The sequence below is a fragment of the Macaca nemestrina genome, chromosome 20 (assembly GCF_043159975.1).
Source record: "Macaca nemestrina isolate mMacNem1 chromosome 20, mMacNem.hap1, whole genome shotgun sequence".
Taxonomy (NCBI): domain Eukaryota; kingdom Metazoa; phylum Chordata; class Mammalia; order Primates; family Cercopithecidae; genus Macaca; species Macaca nemestrina.
The window spans coordinates 10,680,283-10,699,931 of NC_092144.1; the positions used below are offsets into that span (position 1 = coordinate 10,680,283).

Genomic DNA, 19,649 nt, shown 5'->3' on the forward strand with positions numbered 1-19,649 from the left:
ATCCTTCACCTGTCCATCTCTTCAGTTGTCTATCACCTCACCTGTCCACTCCTCACCTGTCCATCCCTTCACTTGTCTCTCCCCTCACCTGTCCACCCGCTCACCTGTCCATCCTCTCACCTGCCCATCCTTCACCTGTCCATCCCTTCACTTGTCTATCGCCTCACATGTCCATCCCTCACCTGTCCATCCTTCACCTGTCCACCCTCTCGCCTATCCACCTCTCACCTGTCCACCCTCTCACCTGTCCACCCTCTCACCTGTCCACCCCTCACCTGTTCACCCTCTCACCTCTCCATCCCTTCACCTATCGCCTCACCTGTCCACCCCTCACCTGTCCACCCTCTCGCCTATCCACCTCTCACCTGTCCACCCTCTCGCCTGTCCACCTCACCTGTCCACCCTCTCACCTGTCCACCTCACCTGTCTACCCTCTCACCTGTCCACCCTCTCACCTGTCCACCTCTCACCTGTCCACCTCTCACCTGTCCACCCCTCACCTGTCCACCCCTCACCTGTCTATCCTACCTGTCTATCTCCTCATTTGCCTATCCCCTCACCTGTCCACCCCCTCACCTGTCTATCCTACCTGTCTATCTCCTCATTTGCCTATCCCCTCACCTGTCCACCCCCTCACCTGTCTATCCTACCTGTCTATCTCCTCATTTGCCTATCCCCTCACCTGTCCACCCCCTCACCTGTCTATCCTAGCTGTGTATCCCCTCACATGTCCACCCACTCACCTATCCATCCCCTCACCTGTCCGTCACTTCACCTGCCCATCCCCTTACCTGTCCACCCTATCACCTGTCCACCCTCTCACCTGTTTATCCCCTCACCTGTCTGTCCCTCACCTGTCCACCCTCTCACCTGTCCATCCCTTCACCTGTCAACTCCCTCACCTGTCCATCCCTTCACCTGTCTCCTCGCCTGTCCACCTCCTGACTTCTCTACCTCCTGACCTGTCCATCCCCTCACCTGTCTATCCTGTCACCTATGTCTTCACATGTCCATCCCCTCACTTGTGTCCTCACCTGTCCATTTCTTCACCTACTCACCTGCCTGTCCAACCCTTTTCCTGTCTTCCCACTTACCTGTCTCCTCACCCATCCATCCTACTCTCCTTGACTGCTCACCTGTGTGGCATCTCCCCGCTTCCTCTATTCACCTGTCTCTTCGCTTATCTAACCCCTCACCTGTCTGTCCCTTCACCCCCCTGCCCCACCTTTTAATTTCTCACTTGACCCTCAGTTCATGAGTTGACTCTACCTGTGGAAACTTGAGTCACCTGAACTATTTCCCCTTCCTTCTGCACCATCTCACCTGTCTATCCACCTGTCCCTCCCATATGCCCCACTTTCCCCATCTCCATCACCGTCCACCCCTCCTACACTCCTCAACAGGTCTAGTCTCTGGATCTCATTTCCCTTCACCTGTGAGCCCCTCACCTGTCCCCCTCACCTGTCCTGGCTCTCATCTGTCATCCTCATCAATACATTCTTCTGGCATCCTCTTTACCTGTTTGCTCACCTGTTCTCTCCTTACTTGTGCCCTCATTTCTGCTCACCTGTCCCTCTCACCTGTCTGCCCACCTGTCCCCCTCACTTGTCCCCCTCATCTGCCTCTGTTAGAGACTGTATGCTCCCCTGCTCCCTCCTCACCTCCTCAGACATCTACTCTCATCCCTGTTCTCCCTGCACCTGTTGGGGCGTGGGTGCGGCTGAAGGTGCCGGCTGGCCCGCCTCACCTGTACATGAGGTCGATGAGCATCTCAGGGTCCTCCTGGTGTTCCTTCATCTTCACCGTGTCCGTCAGGATCATGTGCAGGTTGAACATCAGGTCCTGGACCTGGAGCCGGGGAACATCCAGGGGCCAATGAGGGCATTAGGAAGTGAAGGGAGCCAAGGTGGTGGGGTCAGGGATTATATGAAGGGAAGGCGGCGCGGGGACCCAGCAGGTGTCACCTGCTCCGCGAAGGTGCTGTCCCGCAGCCCCACGTCCTCCTCAGCATAGGTGAGGATGGTTTTGAGTGAGCGTCGCAGGTACTCTTCACTGAAGTTCTGTGTTGTCCCCACCAGGGATGAGAGAGACATGGTGACCTGCATCTTCACACGGGCAAAGTTCTGCAGGGAAGGGAGGGACAGTGGAGCCAGGAGTCTCAGACCCCAGACACCACACCAGGGTCTGCTCAACCTGCCGACATGGCCCTTGCATTCTTTATTTATTTTTTTTATTTTTAATTTTTTTGAGATGGAGTCTCATTTTGTTGTCCAGGCTGGAGTGCAGTGGTGTGATCTCAGGTCACTGCAACCTCCGTCTCCCGAGTTCAGGCGATTCTCCTGCCTCAGCCTCCTGAGTAGCTGGGACTGCAGGCATATGCCACTATGCCCAGCTAATTTTTGTATTTTTGGTAGAGACAGGGTTTTACTATGTTGGCCAGGCTGGTCTCGAACTCCTGACCTCAAGTGATTCACCTGCCTGGGCCTCCCAAAATGCTGGGATTACAGGTGTGAGCCACCATGCCCAGTTGTTTTTTCTTTTTTTCTTTTTTTTTTTAGACTGAGTGTGTCACTGTATCGTGTAGGCTAGAATGCAGTGGTGCAATCTTGGCTCACTGCTGCAACCTCTGCCTCCCAGGTTCAAGTGATTCTCATGTCTCAGCCTTCCGAGTAGTTGGGATTACAGGCGTCTGCCACCATATCCAGCTAATTTTTGTATTTTTAGTAGAGACGGGGTTTCATCATGTTGGCCAGGCTGGTCTCGAACTCCTGACCTCAAATGATCCACCTGCCTCAGCTTCCCAAAGTGTTGGGATTACAGGCATGAGCCACCATGCCTGGCCTCTTTTTTTTTTTTTTTTGAGACAAGGTCTCACTCTTGCTCAGGCTGGAGTGCGGTGGCACAATCACGGCCCACTGCAGCCTCAAACTCCCGGCCTTCAAGTGATCCTCTCACCTCAGCCTCCGAAAGTGCTGGGATTACAGGAATGAGCCAGGGCATCTGACCCCCAATTGCGTTCTGAGCCCTCCTCCTGCCCATTATGCTCAGGGACTACCTCCCCCTCCCTCACTCCCTGTATGGCACTGAGACCCCGCCGGCCACCCTGACCAGAGCCATGTGTGGACCATGCCTCCTTGCCCCCACTCACGTGGCCGATCTCGAAGTTCTGTCGCATGAGCAGGTACAGCGAGGCGCTGGCGTGCGTGCGGATGGTGCTGATGCGGCTGCCACAGTGTCGTAGGAGCCTCAGGCACAGGTCAGCACACAGCTCCGTGTCCTCCTCAAACAGCAGCTCCGGGAACTGCCCACAAGGACCCAGACAGACACTGTCCAGCCCCTCCCGGTTCTAGCTCAGAAGGGGACTGGCCCAAATGAGGACTGCTTGGGTAGGGGTTTGTGTTTTGTCCTCTTTGGCCAAGTACCACTGGGTTCGGAGTCAGACCTGGGTTTAAGCCCCGTGCTGTGTGACCCTGGGTAAGTGACTTGGCCACTCTGATCCTGCCTTCCTTCCACTGTAAACTGTGGCAAAGCAGTCTGCTCCATGGAGTTGCAGGGCACATGGTAAGTGCTCAATGAATGAGCTACTTTTTTTTGTTTCTTTTTTTTTTTTTTTTTTTTTTTGAGACAGAGTCTCGCTCTGCCACCCAGGCTGGAGTGCAGTGGCGTGATCTTGGCTCACTGCAAGCTCCGCCTCCCGGGTTCACGCCATTCTCCTGCCTCAGCCTCCTGAGTAGCTGGGACTACAGGCGCCCGCCACCTCGCCCGGCTAGTTTTTTTGTATTTTTTAGTAGAGACGGGGTTTCACCGTGTCAGCCAGGATGGTCTCGATCTCCTGACCTCGTGATCCGCCCGTCTCGGCCTCCCAAAGTGCTGGGATTACAGGCTTGAGCCACCGCGCCCGGCCTTTTTGTTTCTTTTTTTTGAGACAGTATTTCACTCTTGTCTCCCAGGCTGGAGTGCAGTGGCGCGATCACAGCTCACAACTCCCAGGCTCAAGCCATCCTCCTACCTCAGCCTCCCCAGTAGCTCCCTAGTAGCTGGGATCTCAGGTGTGTACCACCCTGCCTGGCTAGCATTTTTTTTTTTTTTGAGACGGAGTCTCGCTCTGTAGCCCAGGCTGGAGTGCAGTGGCCGGATCTCAGCTCACTGCAAGCTCCGCCTCCCGGGTTCACGCCATTCTCCGGCCTCAGCCTCCCGAGTAGCTGGGACTACAGGCGCCCGCCACCTCGCCCGGCTATTTTTTGTATTTCTTAGTAGAGATGGGGTTTCACCGTGTTAGCCAGGATGGTCTCGATCTGCTGACCTCGTGATCCGCCCATCTCGGCCTCCCAAAGTGCTGGGATTACAGGCTTGAGCCACCGCGCCCGGCCCATTTTTTTTTTTTTTGAGACAGGCTCTCACTGTGTTGCCCAGGCTGGAGTCCAGTGGCACGATCACGGCTCACGTAGCCTTGACCTCCCGGGCTCATCTGAGACGCTAGGACCACAGACACATGCCACCACACTCAATTAATTTTTTTGTAGAAACAGGGTCTCACCATGTTGCCCAGGCTGGTCTCAAACTCCTAGGCTCACATCATCTTCCTGCCTCAGCCTCCCAAAGTGCTGGGATTACAGGTGTGAGCCACCATGCCTAGTCCTAGCTAATTTAAAAATGTTTTGTAGAGACGGGCCTCTCTATGTTGGCCAGGCTGGTCTCGAACTCCTAGGCTCACATCATCTACCTGCCTCAGCCTCCCAAAGTGCTGGGATTACAGGTGTGAGCCACCATGCCTAGTCCTAGCTAATTTTAAAATGTTTTGTAGAGACGGGCCTCTCTATGTTGGCCAGGCTGGTCTCAAACTCCTGGCCTCAAGTGATCCTCCCACCTCAGCCTCCCAAAGTGCTGGGATTATGGGCATGAGCCACTGTGCCCAGCCTAGAGCTTCTACTGTTTTTCTAAGAATCATGGTTGTTGAGTGGTTCTTACCTTGGACACAAGGGCCCTCTGGGTGGCTAGGCCATGCTGCAAGAAGAGGGCACTCTGGGCACTGCCCAGGCTGTACAGCACAACCTTCAGCACTGCCCCTAAGACGCTCTCCCGGGCTTCTGAAAGCATCACCGTCTGGAGGGGAGGGGGTCAGAAATCCAGGTGTGGTGATAGGGAAAGGGAAGGAGAGGGATTATGGAGCCAGGGATCACAAGGCACTGCAGCTGGGCTCAGAGCGCAAAGCAGATGCTGGATCAAGCCCTACCTGCACGATGATCTCCAGTGTGTCCAGAACTACTAGGCTTGCCTCGGTTGCCAGGTTCCCTTCCACCAAGGCCTCGTGTTCCATTTCATCCTTGGTCCTGGAAGGGGAAGGGAGGTCTTGGGGCCCCACTTAGGGCAAGATCCTACTCCATGGCTGAGCTCCCTCCTCCCCCTGGCAACCCAGGGGGCTCTGGCTCTCTGGAAGCTGTTGTTTTTTGTTGTTGTTTTTGTTTTCTGAGACAGGGTCTTGCTCAGATGCCCAGGCTGGAGTGCAGCGGTGTGATCACAGCTCACTGCAGCCTCAACCTCCCAGGCTCAAGTCATCCTCCCACCTCAGTCTCATGAGTGGCTGGGACCACAGGCACATGCCACCATGCCTGGCTAATTTTTAAATTTTTGGTAGAGACAGGGTCTCACTATGTTGCCCAGGCTGGTCTTGAACTCCTGGACTCAAGCAATCCTCCCGCCTCGGCCTGAACTGTTCTGAACTCAGCAAACTCCCTCCTGCCCACACCTACTTGTCCACGCGGTCTGAGGTTTGCTTCCAGTGTGTGACGCTCTTCCGCCAGCGCACGTTCTCTGGATTCCCAAATGGGCTCCTCTCTGAGACGCATGAGCGCATGATCACAGATGTGTAAAAACACAGGGCACACATGAACATCAGGAGAAATGCACAGGCATGAAGATATTCAGGTGGGCTGACCCGTGAGGGCACTGGGTGGAGCAGAAGCCTGCCGGGTGGACGCACAGGGGCAGACACGAGTGACAGATGGGGACGCACAGGCGCACGTGTACAGTGATGACGCGTGGACCTCTCTCCAGGAAATGTGAGGCAGAAAGTAAGCTAGGGATGGCCCCCTTCATGGGGTCCCTTGACACAAGGTGGGAGCAGCTGGTGGGATGGGGACATGTGGCTACGTTACCCTCTTACCACGACTTCGCCGAACCATTTCTTGTCGAGCTCCGATGGTGCCCAGAATGGCTTCCTCTAGACGTGCCTTCATATCCAGCGATTTTTTGAATGTGAGGCTGTTGATGCGTTCAAAGGCCTTTTTCCCCTGCGGGGAGACAGAGAACTGGGGTTCAAGGTTGACTCTGTTCTTTTCAGTGGGACCTTGGCTGGCCCCATCCCTTTCTTTGTGCTCTTTCTCACCTCCGGGCCCCTGTGCTTCAAGACAGTTTACCTTTTTCTTCTAAATTCTTAGCACTTACCAAAAAGTGCTCACTGCAACCTCCACCTACTGGGCTCAAGCAATCCACCTCAGCCACCTCTGTAGCTGGGACTACAAGCATGTGCCACCATGCTCAGGTAAGTTTTGTATTTTTTGTAGAGATGGGGTTTCACCATGCTGCCCAGGCTGGTCTCAAACTCGTGGGCTCATGCAGTTTGCCTGCCTTGGCTTCCTCAAGTGCTGGGATTACAGGTGTGAGCCACTGCACCAGGCCTTTTTAAAAAAATTTCTTTCTTTTTTTTTTTCCAGAGATGGAGCCTCACTGTGTTGCCCAGGCTGGTGTGTAGTGGCATGATCTCAGTTTACTGCAACCTCTGCTTCCCAGGTTCAAGCAATTCTCTTGCCTCAGCCTCCCGAGTAGCTGGGACTACAGGCATGTGCCACCACACCCAGGTAATTTTTTGTATTTTTAGAAGAGACAGGGTTTCACCATGTTGCCCAGGCTGGTCTTGAACTCCTGACCTCAGGTGATCCACCTGCCTCAGCCTCCCAAAGTGCAGGGATTACAGGCATGAGCCACTGTGCCTGGCCTCCACCTTCCAAATTCTATTCACAAAGGCATTTCTGACTTTATTCCTTGCCTCGGCACAGAAACAATCCACCCCTTTACTCTCAGTCCCACAGAGTCCTCTGCACAAAGACAGTCCACCCCTTCCCACTCAGCCTGCAGCACCCTGGGTCCCTGGGTACATCTTTAGCCTGCCTCCCCCATTATCTCCTGCCGACACCCTCGAACCTTGTACTCGAAGGCAGCCAGGCAGAGGTACAGCAAGTCCAAGAGACGTCCCAGCTGGGGGAGTGTCAGGTCAGTGGCCCAGCGCTGCAGGAGCGCCGGCTCGGCATTTTTCAGCACCCACAGCACGCACGCCAGCAAGGTCCGGCTTGACTCAGCAGAGAGGGCACAGCCTGCGCGAGAAGCCTGGGGCCAGACAGGAATCAAAGTCAATTTCCATTTTCTCCATGTGAGATGAATCCTGGCCAATCTGTATCTTGATACCTGGCTTCTCCCATTCAAAGGGGATGATGTCTATGGGGACAAGCCTCCCTACTCACCGTTGGCGGCCCCTGGGAGATGCTGGCCCGGGAGCCAGGGGCTAGGGGGCCACCAGCAATGGCCATGGCCACAGAGGGGTTGATGGTACCCGCAATGTCCCCTTCGCCTTCTGTGTCTGAGTCAAGCATTGAGGCCAGTCTTGACCGCTGACCTGGACCCTCTGGCAGGGAAGGACAGAGGGAGAAAAAGATAAAGCCTTGGTAAGTGCTGTCCCTGTCTCAAATTTCAGAAGTCTTCCCTCACGGCCAGGCATGGTGGCTCACACCTGTAATCCCAGCACTTTGGGAGGCCGAGGGGGGTGGATCACCTGAGGTCAGGAGTTCGAGACCAGCCTGGCCAACGTGGCAAAATCCCATCTCTACTAAAATTACAAAAAATTAGCTGGGTGTGGTGGCAGACGCCTGTAATCCCAGCTACTTGGGAGGCTGAGGCAGGAGAATGGCGTGAACCTGGGAGGCGGAGCTTGCAGTGAGTTGAGATCGTGCCACTGCACTGCAGCCTGGGCGACAGAGTGAGACTCCATCTCAAAAAAAGAAAAAAAAGAAAATAATAAATGGTACAATAATATTTCCCATCTATTGTAGGCTGACAGTATCTCAGTACTACAGCCCCGCACATTTTCACATAACCTTATGAAGTAGTTGGTGTTATTACTGTCCCCATTACAGGGGAGAAACCTGAGGCTCAGAGATGTTATAACTTGACTCGTCTGTCCTAGCACTTTAACCTGCTCTGCTAATCCTAATGCCTATCCTCATATCCCTGACTGTGTTCTCCCACCTTTACTATCCTGCGCCTCCTGTGACCAAGTCCCTGGGTCATGTGAGCCCATCCTCCCCTGGCCCACTGACCAGCAAAGTCATGCAGCCGTGGCAAGGTGTCCCGTGCAATCGATAGCAGCGGCAGGTACAGCTCAGCCACACAAGCCTTCACGGTGGCCTCTGCATAGCGGGGATCAGTGTCATGGCCACATAGCAGGCTGTGCACAGCACTGATGGCCTTCTTGTGCAACAGAAATGCCCTGTGGGGTAATGGGGTGCTCAGGACAGGGTGGACATGGCTCCTGAAATGTCCTACCTGCCCTGGGGCTAGACAGGACCTCTGCTCACCCCTCAGCCTCAGGTTCAAGGGCCAGCGCCAGCTCTGTCAGCAGGAGACCAGCTAGGAAGTGCTGCTGCCGGAATGGTCCACTCAGTTCGAACATGCTGGTCACCTTGGGGTCCGGGGCTTGGCTGGAGAAGGTGGAGCTCTGCAGAGTGGGGTAAAAATGGGGGATGCCAGCGGTCAAGGGTCAGAGGTGGGAGGTCACCATTAAAGCCATCTTGGAGGTGACAGAAATCATGGTGCTAATAGCCACAGATGAGAGACTGAGGTTAAGTCATCTGGAGGTGACAGCGGGTATGGGTTTCAAGCCCAGAAATGAGAGGCGGACGTTAACCCATCTGTGATGTAATAGGGCATGGGGTCAAAAGTCAGAGGACTGAGAAATAGCACATGGAACACCGGGCTGGGAGTTAGGATTTAGGGGAGAGAAATCAGAAGTTAGTCCTTCTGGGAAATTGCTGAGAATGAGAGGAGAGGTGAAGGGTCAGAGGTCAAAAGTCAAACATAAGGGATCAATTCACCTAGGCAGTGGTCCACCGTGAAAGGGACAGAGATGAGGGAACCATAGGAGATGGACTGAAGGTGAGAGGTTGTAGGTCAAAGAGAGGAGGCAGAAGTGAAGCCAGCCCACCTGGGACGTGGTGGAGGACACAGAGGGGGAGGGCGAGGCTGGGGGCGACAGGGGGCAGCAGGGGAGGTTGAGGGTCACGTAGTGCTCGTGGCTGCATAGGATGCGAGTGAATTCCATGCGCAGGGTCAGCAGGGCCGCTGGATTAGGGGACGACTGGAGCCGCGTGGCCACCTGCAGGAGAGGGGTGGCCAGCAGTGATGTCAACATTGCTCCGCCTTCCATCCATGCCATGTCCACCCTGCCCACGCCCACTCCTACCTGCTTGTAGTGGGCCCGGACCAGGCTGAAGACAAAGCCCCGGTCCACCAGGGACAGAAGGTCACTGAGGAAGAAGGCCAGGCTGGCGTTGAGGCGCTCGGCCAGCTCCACATCCTGAGGACACAGGGGCCTGTCAACCCACACAGCCATACCTCCTCCCCAAACCTCAGCCCCCACAGGGGCTTGGGTTTTTTTTTTTTGAGACAGAGTCTTGCTCTCTTGCCCAGGCTAGAGTGCAGTGGCACGATCTCGGCTCGCTGCAAGCTCCGCCTCCCAGGTTCACGCCATTCTCCTGCTTCAGCCTCCCGAGTAGCTGGGACTACAGCCGCCTGCCACCACGCCCGGCTAATTTTTTTGTATTTTTTAGTAGAGATGGGGTTTCATCAAGTTAGCCAGGATGGTCTCGATCTCCTGACCTCGTGATCCGCCCGTCTCGGCCTCCCAAAGTGCTGGGATTACAGGCGCGAGCCACTGCACCCGGCCAGGGGCTTGACTCTTACCAGAGTCAAGATCATCTGCCACACCTAGGAGCTGCATCACTGCCCCAAAGCCTTTGTCTCTGGGCTGTGGTGACCCTGGGACTTCCTGGTTGCCCTCCTCAGGCTGCCTTCCTCTCCCATGCTCCTTAAGACACCAAGGCAGATATGGGCTGACTCCCCGCAAGATCCTCTCGCCCTCTCTGTCCAGAGTTCAGAGCTGGGGAGAGACCATTTCCCAGCCTCCCGTGCAGTGGAATCACATGACCAATTCTGGCCAATGGAATTTGAGGGGAAAGTGAGGTGGCCACTTACATGGCAGAAGCAGGTGGGTGCTGGGGAACTGCCAGGGCCAGGCCCACACAGTGATGTCTCCATAACCTACTTAATGCTCAGAAATAAGCTTTGGTTATTTAAATCACTTGTGACTGTGTTGAAGCGAGTTAGCCTCTGCCGTAACTGATCAACTCCCAACATCATTTATTTTTATTTTAATTAATTAATTTATTTATTTATTTTTTGAGACGGAGTCTCACTCTGTTGCCCAGGCTAGAGTGCAGTGGCACGATCTCGGCTCACTGCAACTTCTGCCTCCCAGGTTCAACCAATTCTGCCTCAGCTTCCCCAGTAGCTTGAATTACAGACACCCACCACCACGGCTGGCTAATTTTTGTATTAGTAAAGACGGGGTTTTGTCATGTTGGTCAGGCTGGTCTTGAACTCCTGACCTCAGGTGATCCACCTGCCTTGGCTTCCCAAAGTGCTGGGATTACAGGCGTGAGATACCACACCCGGCCTCTCAGCACCATTTAATGTGAGCTTTACTGAGCATCTACTCTGTGCCAAGCCCTGTGAATGAGGCAGATGCCATCCCCGCTGCGTGTCCAACTCAGTCCAGTGTGTGTGGGGGGTGGGGGGGCAGGGAGACACAAAATAAACAAGAATTTCAGATAGTCAGATAGTTCTATGTGCTTCAAAGACAATATTAGATTGGTGCAAAAGTAACTGCAGTTTTGCAATTACTTTCAATGGCAAAAACCATAATTATTTTCTTTTTTTTTTTTTTTTGAGACAGAGTCTTGCTCTGTCGCCCAGGCTGTAGTGCAATGGTGTAATCTTGGCTCACTGCAGCCTCTGCCTCCCGGGTTCAAGCGATTCTCCTGCTTCAGCCTCCTGAGTAGCTGGGATTATAGGCATGCGCCACCACCCCTGGCTAATTTTTGCATTTTTAGTAAAGACGGGGTTTCACCATGTTGGTCAGGCTGGTCTCGAATTCCTGACCTCAGGTGATCTGCCCTCCTCGGCCTCCCAAAGTGCTGGGATTACCGGTGTGAGCCAACATGCCCGGCCTGTAATTACTTGTCACCAACCTTAACAGACTGGGGTGACATTTTCAGAGATACTGAAGGATAACAAAGAGCCATGGGGAGAATGGCATCCTGGGTAAAGGGAACAGTCAGTGCAAAGGCCCTGAGGCAGGATGTGCCTGGCAAGCCTGGGGAACACTGAGGTGGCTGATGTGGGCCCAAGGCTCAGCTGGTACTTGTTCTGCCCTCGTACTCTCTTGAGCCACTCTGAGACCTCACAAGTTAGCCTCAGCGGCCGTCAAATCCCTGCAACCCAGCCAGGCATGGTGGCTTATGCCTGTAATCCTAGCACTTTAGGAGGCCGAGGAGGGCGGATCACAGGGTCAGGAGTTTGAGACCAGCCTGGCCAATATGGTGAAACCCCATCTCTACTAAAAATACAAAAAATTAGCTGGGCATGGTGGCATGCACCTGTAGTCCCAGCTACTCGGGAGGCTGAGCCAGGAGAATCGCTTGAACCCAGGAGGCGGAGGTTGCAATGAGCAGAGATTGTGCCACTGTACTCCAGCCTGGGCAACAAAACAAGACTCTGTCTCAAAAAAAAACAAAAACAAAAAAATTAGCCGGGCATGGTGGCACATCCCTGTAGTCCCAGCTACTCAAGAGGCTGAGGCAGGAGAATTGCTTGAACCCGGGAGGCAGAGGTTGCAGTGAGCCAAGATCATGCCATTGCGCTCCAGCCTGGGGGACAGAGCAAGACTTCCATCTCAAAAAAAAAAGTGGATCATCACGGGCATTGTCTTCTCTGGATCTCTTTCTTGGGGTAGTTTCCTCACCATCTGGATCAGCCCCTGGGAATGTCAGTCTTTGGGAAGGCTCCAGTGAGACAAGGCCAGAACCTCTGAGACCAGCTTGGAGGTCATATGCGATTGTGCAAGGGTTGGCCTGGGCCAGAATGCCATTTCAAAAATCTGGAAAGTTCTCATCAAATCCAGAGGTCCCATTTCTCCTTAGAAACCAGGTCATCTCCTGGCATGGGTAACATAGCAAGACCCCATCTCTACAAAAAAAAAAAAAATTAGGTGGTTATGGTAGCATGCACCTGTAGCCTCAGCTACTCTGGAGGCTGAGGTGGGAGGATTGCTTCAGCCCAGGAGTTTGAGGCTGCAGTGAACCTCATATCATGCCACCACACTCTAGTCTAGACAATAGAGCAAGACTGTGTCTCAAACAAAAACAAATATAAAAACAAAAACAAAACCACACACAAAAAACTCCCAGACAATCTGGCCAGGCATGGAGGCTCATGCTTGTAATTCCGGCACTTTGGGAAGCCAAGGTGGGAGGAGCCCTTGATCTCAGGAGTTGGAGACCAGTCTGGGCAACATAGTGAGACCCTGACTCTACTTAAAAAATAAATAAATAAATAACCAATTATGGTGGCTTGTGCCTCTGGTCACAGCTACTTGGGAGGCTGAGGAGGGAGGATCCCTTGAGCCCAGGAGGTCGAGGCTACAGTGAACTATGATCACACCACTGCACTCCAGCCTGGGCAACAGAGCAAGACCCTATCTCCAAACAAAAACAGCCGGCCGGGCGCAGTGTCTCACGCCTGTAATCCCAGCACTTTGGGAGGCTGAGGCAGGCAGATCATGAGGTCAGGAGATCGAGACCATCCTGGCTAACACGGTAAAACCCCATCTCTACTAAAAATGCAAAAAACTAGCCAGGCGTGGTGGCGGGCGCCTGTAGTCCCAGCTACTTGGGAGGCTGAGGCAGGAGAATGGCATGAACCCAGGAGGCGGCGCTTGCAGTGAGCCGAGATTGTACCACTGCACTCCAGCCTGGGCGACTGAGCAAGACTCCATCTCAAAAAAAAAAAAAAAAAAAAAACCACAAACAAAAAAAACAGCCCATCTGGCCATAGCTGAGCCACATTTCTGCAGGGTTTCTGTTGGCTGGATTGAGTGATGGTCACCCCTGTTAGGTGGGACATCTGCCCTCTGCTCTACCATAAGCGCCACTTTCCTAGCTGAAACTGGTATTGACAGTAAGGGGTCAGGAGCTGGTGGCTCAGATTCAAAAACCTCATTCTGCCCCTTCTCAGTCATGTGGTACAAGGTTAAGCTACTCATTCATTTGATGCCTCAGTTTCCCCATCAGTAAAATGGAGATAACAATAATACTAACTTCATGGGTTGTTGTGAAAATTTAATGATACGATCCAAGGCCAGGCGCGGTGGTTCAAGCCTGTAATCCCAGCACTTTGGGAGGCCGAGGCGGGCGGATCACCCAAGGTTAGGAGTTCCAGACCAGCCAGGCCAACATGGAGAAACCCTGTCTCTACTAAAAATACAAAACTAGCCAGGTGTGGTGGCACATGCCTGTAATCCCAGCTACTTGGGAGGCTGAGGCAGGAGAATTGCTTGAACCTGGGAGGCGGAGGTTGCAGTGAGCCAAGATCGCGCCACTGCACTCCAGCCTGGGCAACAAAAGCGAAACTCCGTCTCAAAACAAACAAACAAACAAACAAAAGATATCCATATAAAGTGCTTAGATACACAGTAAGTGCTCAATAAATGCTCAATATTATTACTCTTATGATTAGTATTACCTGCCTAGCCCCCGAGGGCACTGGAATTGGTAATCCAGCGCCTGAACAAGTCCACTGTCAGGGTCTCTGAACATCAACATCCATTTATTGAGCAGTTGCTGTATACTCTGACTGTGCTAAGGGCTAATGGATCTGCCCTGTCACTTCCCTGCTCTCATCAACCCTCATTTCCTTCCTCATTCACTACAATCTAGCCATCCTTACTGCTCTCCTGGTAGCCCAAGCATGGTCTTGCCCCAGGGCCTTTGCACCTGCTATTCTCCCTGCCTGGAATGTTCCTTCCCCAGACGTTGCATGGAATGATCTCTCACTTTCTTCAAGTCTCCCCTTAAAAGTGAGGGTAAGGATTTGGGTCTGTTTTGTTTCTTGTTATGTTGCTACACCCAGCACAGGGCTGTGCACACCAGAGGCACTCAAGAAACAATGAATGAATGGATCCACCCAGCAAAGGGGATTCCCAGTCTTACAGGCAGGAGGCACTGGGCAGGATTGGCGCCCCCACCTGGCTGGCTCGCTGTGCACACCAGAGGCACTCAAGAAACAGACAATGAATGAACAGATCCACCCAGCAAAGCAGATTCCTGGTCTTACAGCCAGGAAGCACTGGGCAGGGTTGGCACCCCCACCTGACTGGCTCTATGTCCTCCCTCAGGTTTCTTCCCACATTGAGACCCTGCATCTCCCACCTTGTGGACACGGGTGATGACCTCCAGGCCCACAGAGCCCACCAGGGCAGTGATGTCGTCCAGGAAGCGCCCAGGGAAGCGCAGCTTGCGGGGTGTGTCTAGTCGCTGGCCAAGAAGCAGGTGCAGTGCCATACTCTTCACCTGGGGGTGGAGTGAGAGGGCCGTGGGTGGGGCTTGAAGGACTGTGGGTGGGGCTTGAAGGGCTGTGGGTGGGGCTTGAAGCGCTGTAGGTGGGGCTTGAAAGGCTGTGGGTGGAGGAGGCTTGACAGAAGGGGTGGGGCTTTAGTAGCAAGGGAGGTGGGCTGAAGGTAGGTTTGAGCCCTGTAGCTGCAGGTAGAAGTTGGGGCCTGAGGGATGTAGATGGGGTTTGTGACCTATGGGTGGGGCTTGAGAAAGCCATGGGCGGATCCTGTGAGCATCCCAGGCCGAGTGTAGAGAACGGGAAGGCTGAGAGGGTGTGGGAGGGGCTTATGCAGGTCTCCCCAGGGCAAAGTCCAGAGGTGGGACAAAGGGTGGGGCTTGAGGCACTGGATTTGAAGGGAGCTTTACTGGAGGTCCAGAGGGGATGGGGCCAGCAGGCCCTGGGAAGGGGGCTTCAAAGAACCTATTGAAGAGTTTTAGGGATGTCTCTACCTTGATCAGACAGCTTTCCCTCTTTTTTTTTTTTTTGAGATGGAGTCTTGCTCTGTCGCCCAGGCTGGTGTGCAGTGGGCATGATCTTGATCACTGCAACCTCTGCCTACTGGGTTCAAGTGATTCTCCTGCCTCTGTCTCCCATGTAGCTGGGATTACAGACACATGCTACTACGCCCGGCTAACTTTTGTATTTTTAGTAGAGATGGGGTTTCACCATATTGGCCAGGTTGGTCTCAAACTCCTGACCTCAGGTGATCCACCCGCCTCGGCCTCCCAAAGTGCTGGGATTACAGGCGTGAGCCCCTGTGCCCAGCCACAGCTTTCCCTCTCTATCCAGGAATATCTCTTGCAGGATGGAGGTCTCCTCTCTAGGTGAGGGTCTCTTAATGGTTTCTCTCCTTAAACAGTCTCATGGGGAAGGGAGGCTCTCTCTAAAGGGGGTTTCAGGTACAGTCTCTCCACGGAGACACCACCTTAAGTGCTTCTTACCTCCCTAGGTGGGGGGTCTCTTGGGGCCATTTCTCAAATATCTCAGGTGCAATCTCAGGGGGCTTCTCTCCTTTTTTTTTATTTTTTCTTTTTTTTTTTGAGTCTTGCTCTGTTGCCCAGGCTGGAGTGCAGTGGCGCAATCTCGGCTCACTGCAAGCTCCGCCTCCTGGGTTCATGCCATTCTCCTGCTTCAGCCTCCCAAGTAGCTGGGACTACAGGTGCCCGCCACCACGCCTGGTTAATGTTTTTGTATTTTTAGTAGAGACGGGGTTTCACCATGTTAGCCAGGATGGTCTCGATCTCCTGACCTCATGATCCACCCGCCTCGGCCTCCCAAAGTGCTGGGATTACAGGCAGGAGCCACTGCGCCTGGCCAGGGGGCATCTCTCTTTAAAAAAGGAAGGGGCTCCCTTGGGGGTCTCTTGCCACCAGGCAGGGAGGCGGGGGTCTCACCATGAGCTGGAAGAAGAACCAGGCGTGCTGGAGGATGGCCTCGCGTACGGCACTGCTGCTGACCACCCACTGCAGAGCCAGCTCCTCGTGAAGCAGCTGGGGACAGAGGCAGGGGTCACAGAGTGCAAGGTGCCACCCCTTCCCGCACCCCTTCTGGAAGGCATGCCAGGGGAGGATGCAGCCGGAGGGCTCGGGGTTAGTGCAGCAGGAGCCAAGCAGGAGGAGAGGGGTAAGAGGAGTGGACGTGCCCTTTCCCTGGGCTCACCAGACCCCCTTGGGCTCTGGATGGGGGAGGAGCACTGGACCCCTTTGCTGGGGGCCAGGACAAAAATGAAGTCATCCACCCTTCCCCCCACTACCTTCTGTACAGTGGGTCTCGGCTGGGTGGCTGGTGGGGCTGAGGAGGAACCCTCGAGGTAGGAGGAGGCTCGGCTAGAGGCGCGGTCGATGGCCTATGATGGGATGTGATGGTGAGGAGAGGGTTAGTGTGGATGAGGTGAAGGGGTACGTGGTTGGAGGAAAGACGTGTCCATGCAGACAGGGATGGGGGAAAAGAGGTGGGTCGGTGTGAATATAGAGAAAGAAATGCTTCCACATGGATGGGTCAGGGCCATGGACGGGCAGTAGGGGCAGGCAGGAAAGAGAGATGGGTCAGCATGGGTGGGGAGGGGAGGCTGGTTGGCATGGCCAGGGTGCTGTGGGAGTAGACAGAGCAGTGGAGGCAGGGACAAATAAAAGAGTAGCTGGAGAGAGCTGGGTGAGTCAAGATCAAGGTGTGTGGGTATGGGAGAAGAACATGAGGCTGGGTGGGGTGGCTCAACACCTGTTATCCCAGCACTTTGGGAGGCTGGGGCAGAAGGACTGCTCGAACCCAGGAGTTTAAGACCAGCCTGGGCAACATAGTAAGATAATGACTCTACTAAGAAAAAAAAAAAACATATATATATATATGGCTGGGCCTGGTGGCGTGTGCCTGTAGTCCCAGCTGCTCGGGAGGCCAAAGCAGGAGGATTGCTTGACCCTGGGACTTGGAGGTTGCGGCGAGCTGTGATGTTACCACTGCACTCTAGCTTGGGTGACAGAGCAAGACTCCGTCTCAAAAAAAAAAAGGAATGCTGTAATCCCAGCACTTTGGGAGGCTGAGGCAGGTGGGTCATGAGGTCAGGAGATCGAGAACATCCTGGCCAACATGCCAACATGTTGAATCCCCGTCTCTACTAAAACTACAAAAATTAGCCAAGCATGGTGGCAGGCACCTGTAATTCCAGCTACTTGGGAGGCTGAGGCAGGAGAATCGCTTGAACCCAGGAGGCAGAGGTTGCAGTGAGCCGAGATTACACCATTGCACTCCAGCCTAGGTGACAAAAGCGAGACTCTGTCTCCAAAAAAAAAAAAAGAATGTGATAGAGGAGGTGAGAATAACAATGAAAACACGGTACGGCAGTGACACAGCAGTGCGAACACAATAGGCAGAAGGAGTGTGGATGGAGCAGGACCGAGAACACACGAAGGCTGGGAATGGGTGCGTGGTGTGTGGGGTGAAGGCAGAGGAGATGAAATCAGTGTAGACAGCAAGAATGTGTGTGGCCAGAGAAGGTGAGAGTGAGTGTGGACGAGGTGTAGAGTATGACCGAGTCAGTGAGTCTAGAGGACAGAGAGGAGGACGCAGAGGTGCAGGAGGGTGCGTGTGGACAGAGGAGGTTAAACACAAGATGGGGAAGGAGGAGAAAGACAAGGCAGAAAGATAAGGACAGAGGAGGTGAGATGTTGATGAGGTGCCAGGAATAGCAGAGACAGTCCAAGGGTCCAGGCCTGGCCCTGCCCAAGCCTGGCTTGGGCCTTAGTATCCCCATCTGTGAAATGGGTATGGGCAGAGGAGTTCAAGCTCCACTCTTGCTTCCTCCTTCGCTGGTTGGGAGGCGAGGCTGCTCGCAGGAAGAGGAGGTCTGATGACAGAGCCGACCCAACCCCGGGACCTACTCTGACAATTGAGGGCTCTCCAGCTACCCCAGTCCCAGCCATGCCCTGGCAACTCACTGTGCACCACGAGGGCCTTCCATTGAAAAGGCCCAGCCTCAGTGTTACCAGATTTCCAGATTCCCAACAATCCAAGGAAATGACTGCCCTAAGGCCCCCCTGCTTGTTCTGCTAACAGTCCCCTGGGCCTGTCATAGGGTACAGGTTGCTTTGGTGATGGGCACAGAGCTGGAAGAGGCCCTAGGGCCAAGTGTGTAAGGAAGCAAGCCCTGTGGCCTGCTCTCTGTGTGTACAGTCCTCTGACCTTGGTCCCAATATTTGTACATGCCTTTCCCTCTTCCTGCAACACCCACACCCACCCACCCTTCCCTAGCTGACTCTATCTCACCCTTCAGGTCCCAGCAAACGATGTCACCCCCCTGGAGAAGCCCCCAAGACCACCCAGAGAGAAGCTGGTATTCGGTTGCTACTTGCTTCCTTTCCACGCTGTGTGATCATACACTTAACGCATTTGTTTGATCCATGTCTATTTCCGCAACTAGTTAGAAGCTCAGGGTCAAGGCCAGACCAAGAATCTATCATCCCAACAAAATCCCACTGCAATGCCCTCAGCCCTAACTCAAGCACAGGCTCAGGACTGCTGGGGGAGCACCATATTTTGAGTCCAAACTGCATCTGAAAAATTGGAGTGTTATCTTCATTTTACAAATGCAGAAACTGAGGCTCAGGAAGATGCATCCAATTGCTCAGAGCATGGGGTGAGCTCATAGCAGAGATAGGACCTGAACCCAGGTCTGTTTGGAGGCAAAGCCCTTCACTACACCAGGTACCTGGAAAGAGGCAGGGTAAATAAGGGGAGCTCTTTGTCTTAAATGGGATAGGGGAGCCGAGAGGTTCCGGTCCAGCCCTTTGAGAATCCCATGATCTGGGTGGATTAAAGGGAGGTGAATAGGCCATGCAGGGCAGTGAGGTTATGGGTGACTGGATTTGCACTTCATTTGCATGCTATTTGCATATCATCCCTGTGCCTTCTGTCTCCATCTGAGACTGTGGCCTATGTGGCAGCAAAAGGCCAGTTAAGATGACCCAGCGATGCCTAAACACAGACTTCACAGCCCCACACAAAGGCAGGAGAGGGGTCTGCCACCTCCTTCAGGCAGCCCCCTTAGGTTAGTCAGATGCAGCCAGGAAGGTGGGAGGAGCTCATGCTGAGGTGGTGTCACACAAGTGCAGGGACAGGTAGGAAGGGCACCTGTCTGGGGTCGGCCCCACAGTAAGGGGGCGCCCGCCGCAGCACAGCCTTACTGCCTCCTGGAGCATAAGCGGAATTCACCCAGGAGTGTGAGCGATCGATGCCCTGGAGATACACGAAGAAGTGCTAGCATCCCCAGTGGAGGGCAGGGAAAGCAGCATGAAATACCAAGCGTGGACATGGTTCTGGACCATACATGTGCCCACGTATGTATCATCATACGTCCTGAAAATCCTGAAAAATGTGCA

At 53.9% G+C, this 19,649-nt stretch overlaps 1 protein-coding gene across 11 annotated transcripts in view; it reads right to left on the reverse strand.

Annotated features, from left to right (window-relative positions):
- LOC105486911 (dedicator of cytokinesis 6) overlaps window positions 1-19,649 on the reverse strand; it is a 62,798-nt gene that overhangs the window by 11,296 nt on the left and 31,853 nt on the right. For 5 of the 11 annotated variants that reach the window (XM_071086582.1, XM_071086578.1, XM_071086577.1 and 2 more), the window contains 17 exons: window positions 19,402-19,506; window positions 16,532-16,624; window positions 16,173-16,268; window positions 14,595-14,735; window positions 9,512-9,625; window positions 9,254-9,424; window positions 8,628-8,767; window positions 8,370-8,539; window positions 7,518-7,678; window positions 7,201-7,383; window positions 6,164-6,290; window positions 5,751-5,835; window positions 5,234-5,330; window positions 4,969-5,103; window positions 3,149-3,301; window positions 1,965-2,123; window positions 1,748-1,848 (listed from right to left, as the gene is read on the reverse strand). In XM_071086582.1, the coding sequence (XP_070942683.1) occupies window positions 1,748-1,848; window positions 1,965-2,123; window positions 3,149-3,301; window positions 4,969-5,103; window positions 5,234-5,330; window positions 5,751-5,835; window positions 6,164-6,290; window positions 7,201-7,383; window positions 7,518-7,678; window positions 8,370-8,539; window positions 8,628-8,767; window positions 9,254-9,424; window positions 9,512-9,625; window positions 14,595-14,735; window positions 16,173-16,268; window positions 16,532-16,624; window positions 19,402-19,506 (2,231 nt within the window). The remainder of the gene's footprint in view (window positions 1-1,747; window positions 1,849-1,964; window positions 2,124-3,148; window positions 3,302-4,968; window positions 5,104-5,233; window positions 5,331-5,750; window positions 5,836-6,163; window positions 6,291-7,200; window positions 7,384-7,517; window positions 7,679-8,369; window positions 8,540-8,627; window positions 8,768-9,253; window positions 9,425-9,511; window positions 9,626-14,594; window positions 14,736-16,172; window positions 16,269-16,531; window positions 16,625-19,401; window positions 19,507-19,649) is intronic. The other 6 variants (XM_071086580.1, XM_071086579.1, XM_071086587.1 and 3 more) reach the window with 3 other exon arrangements.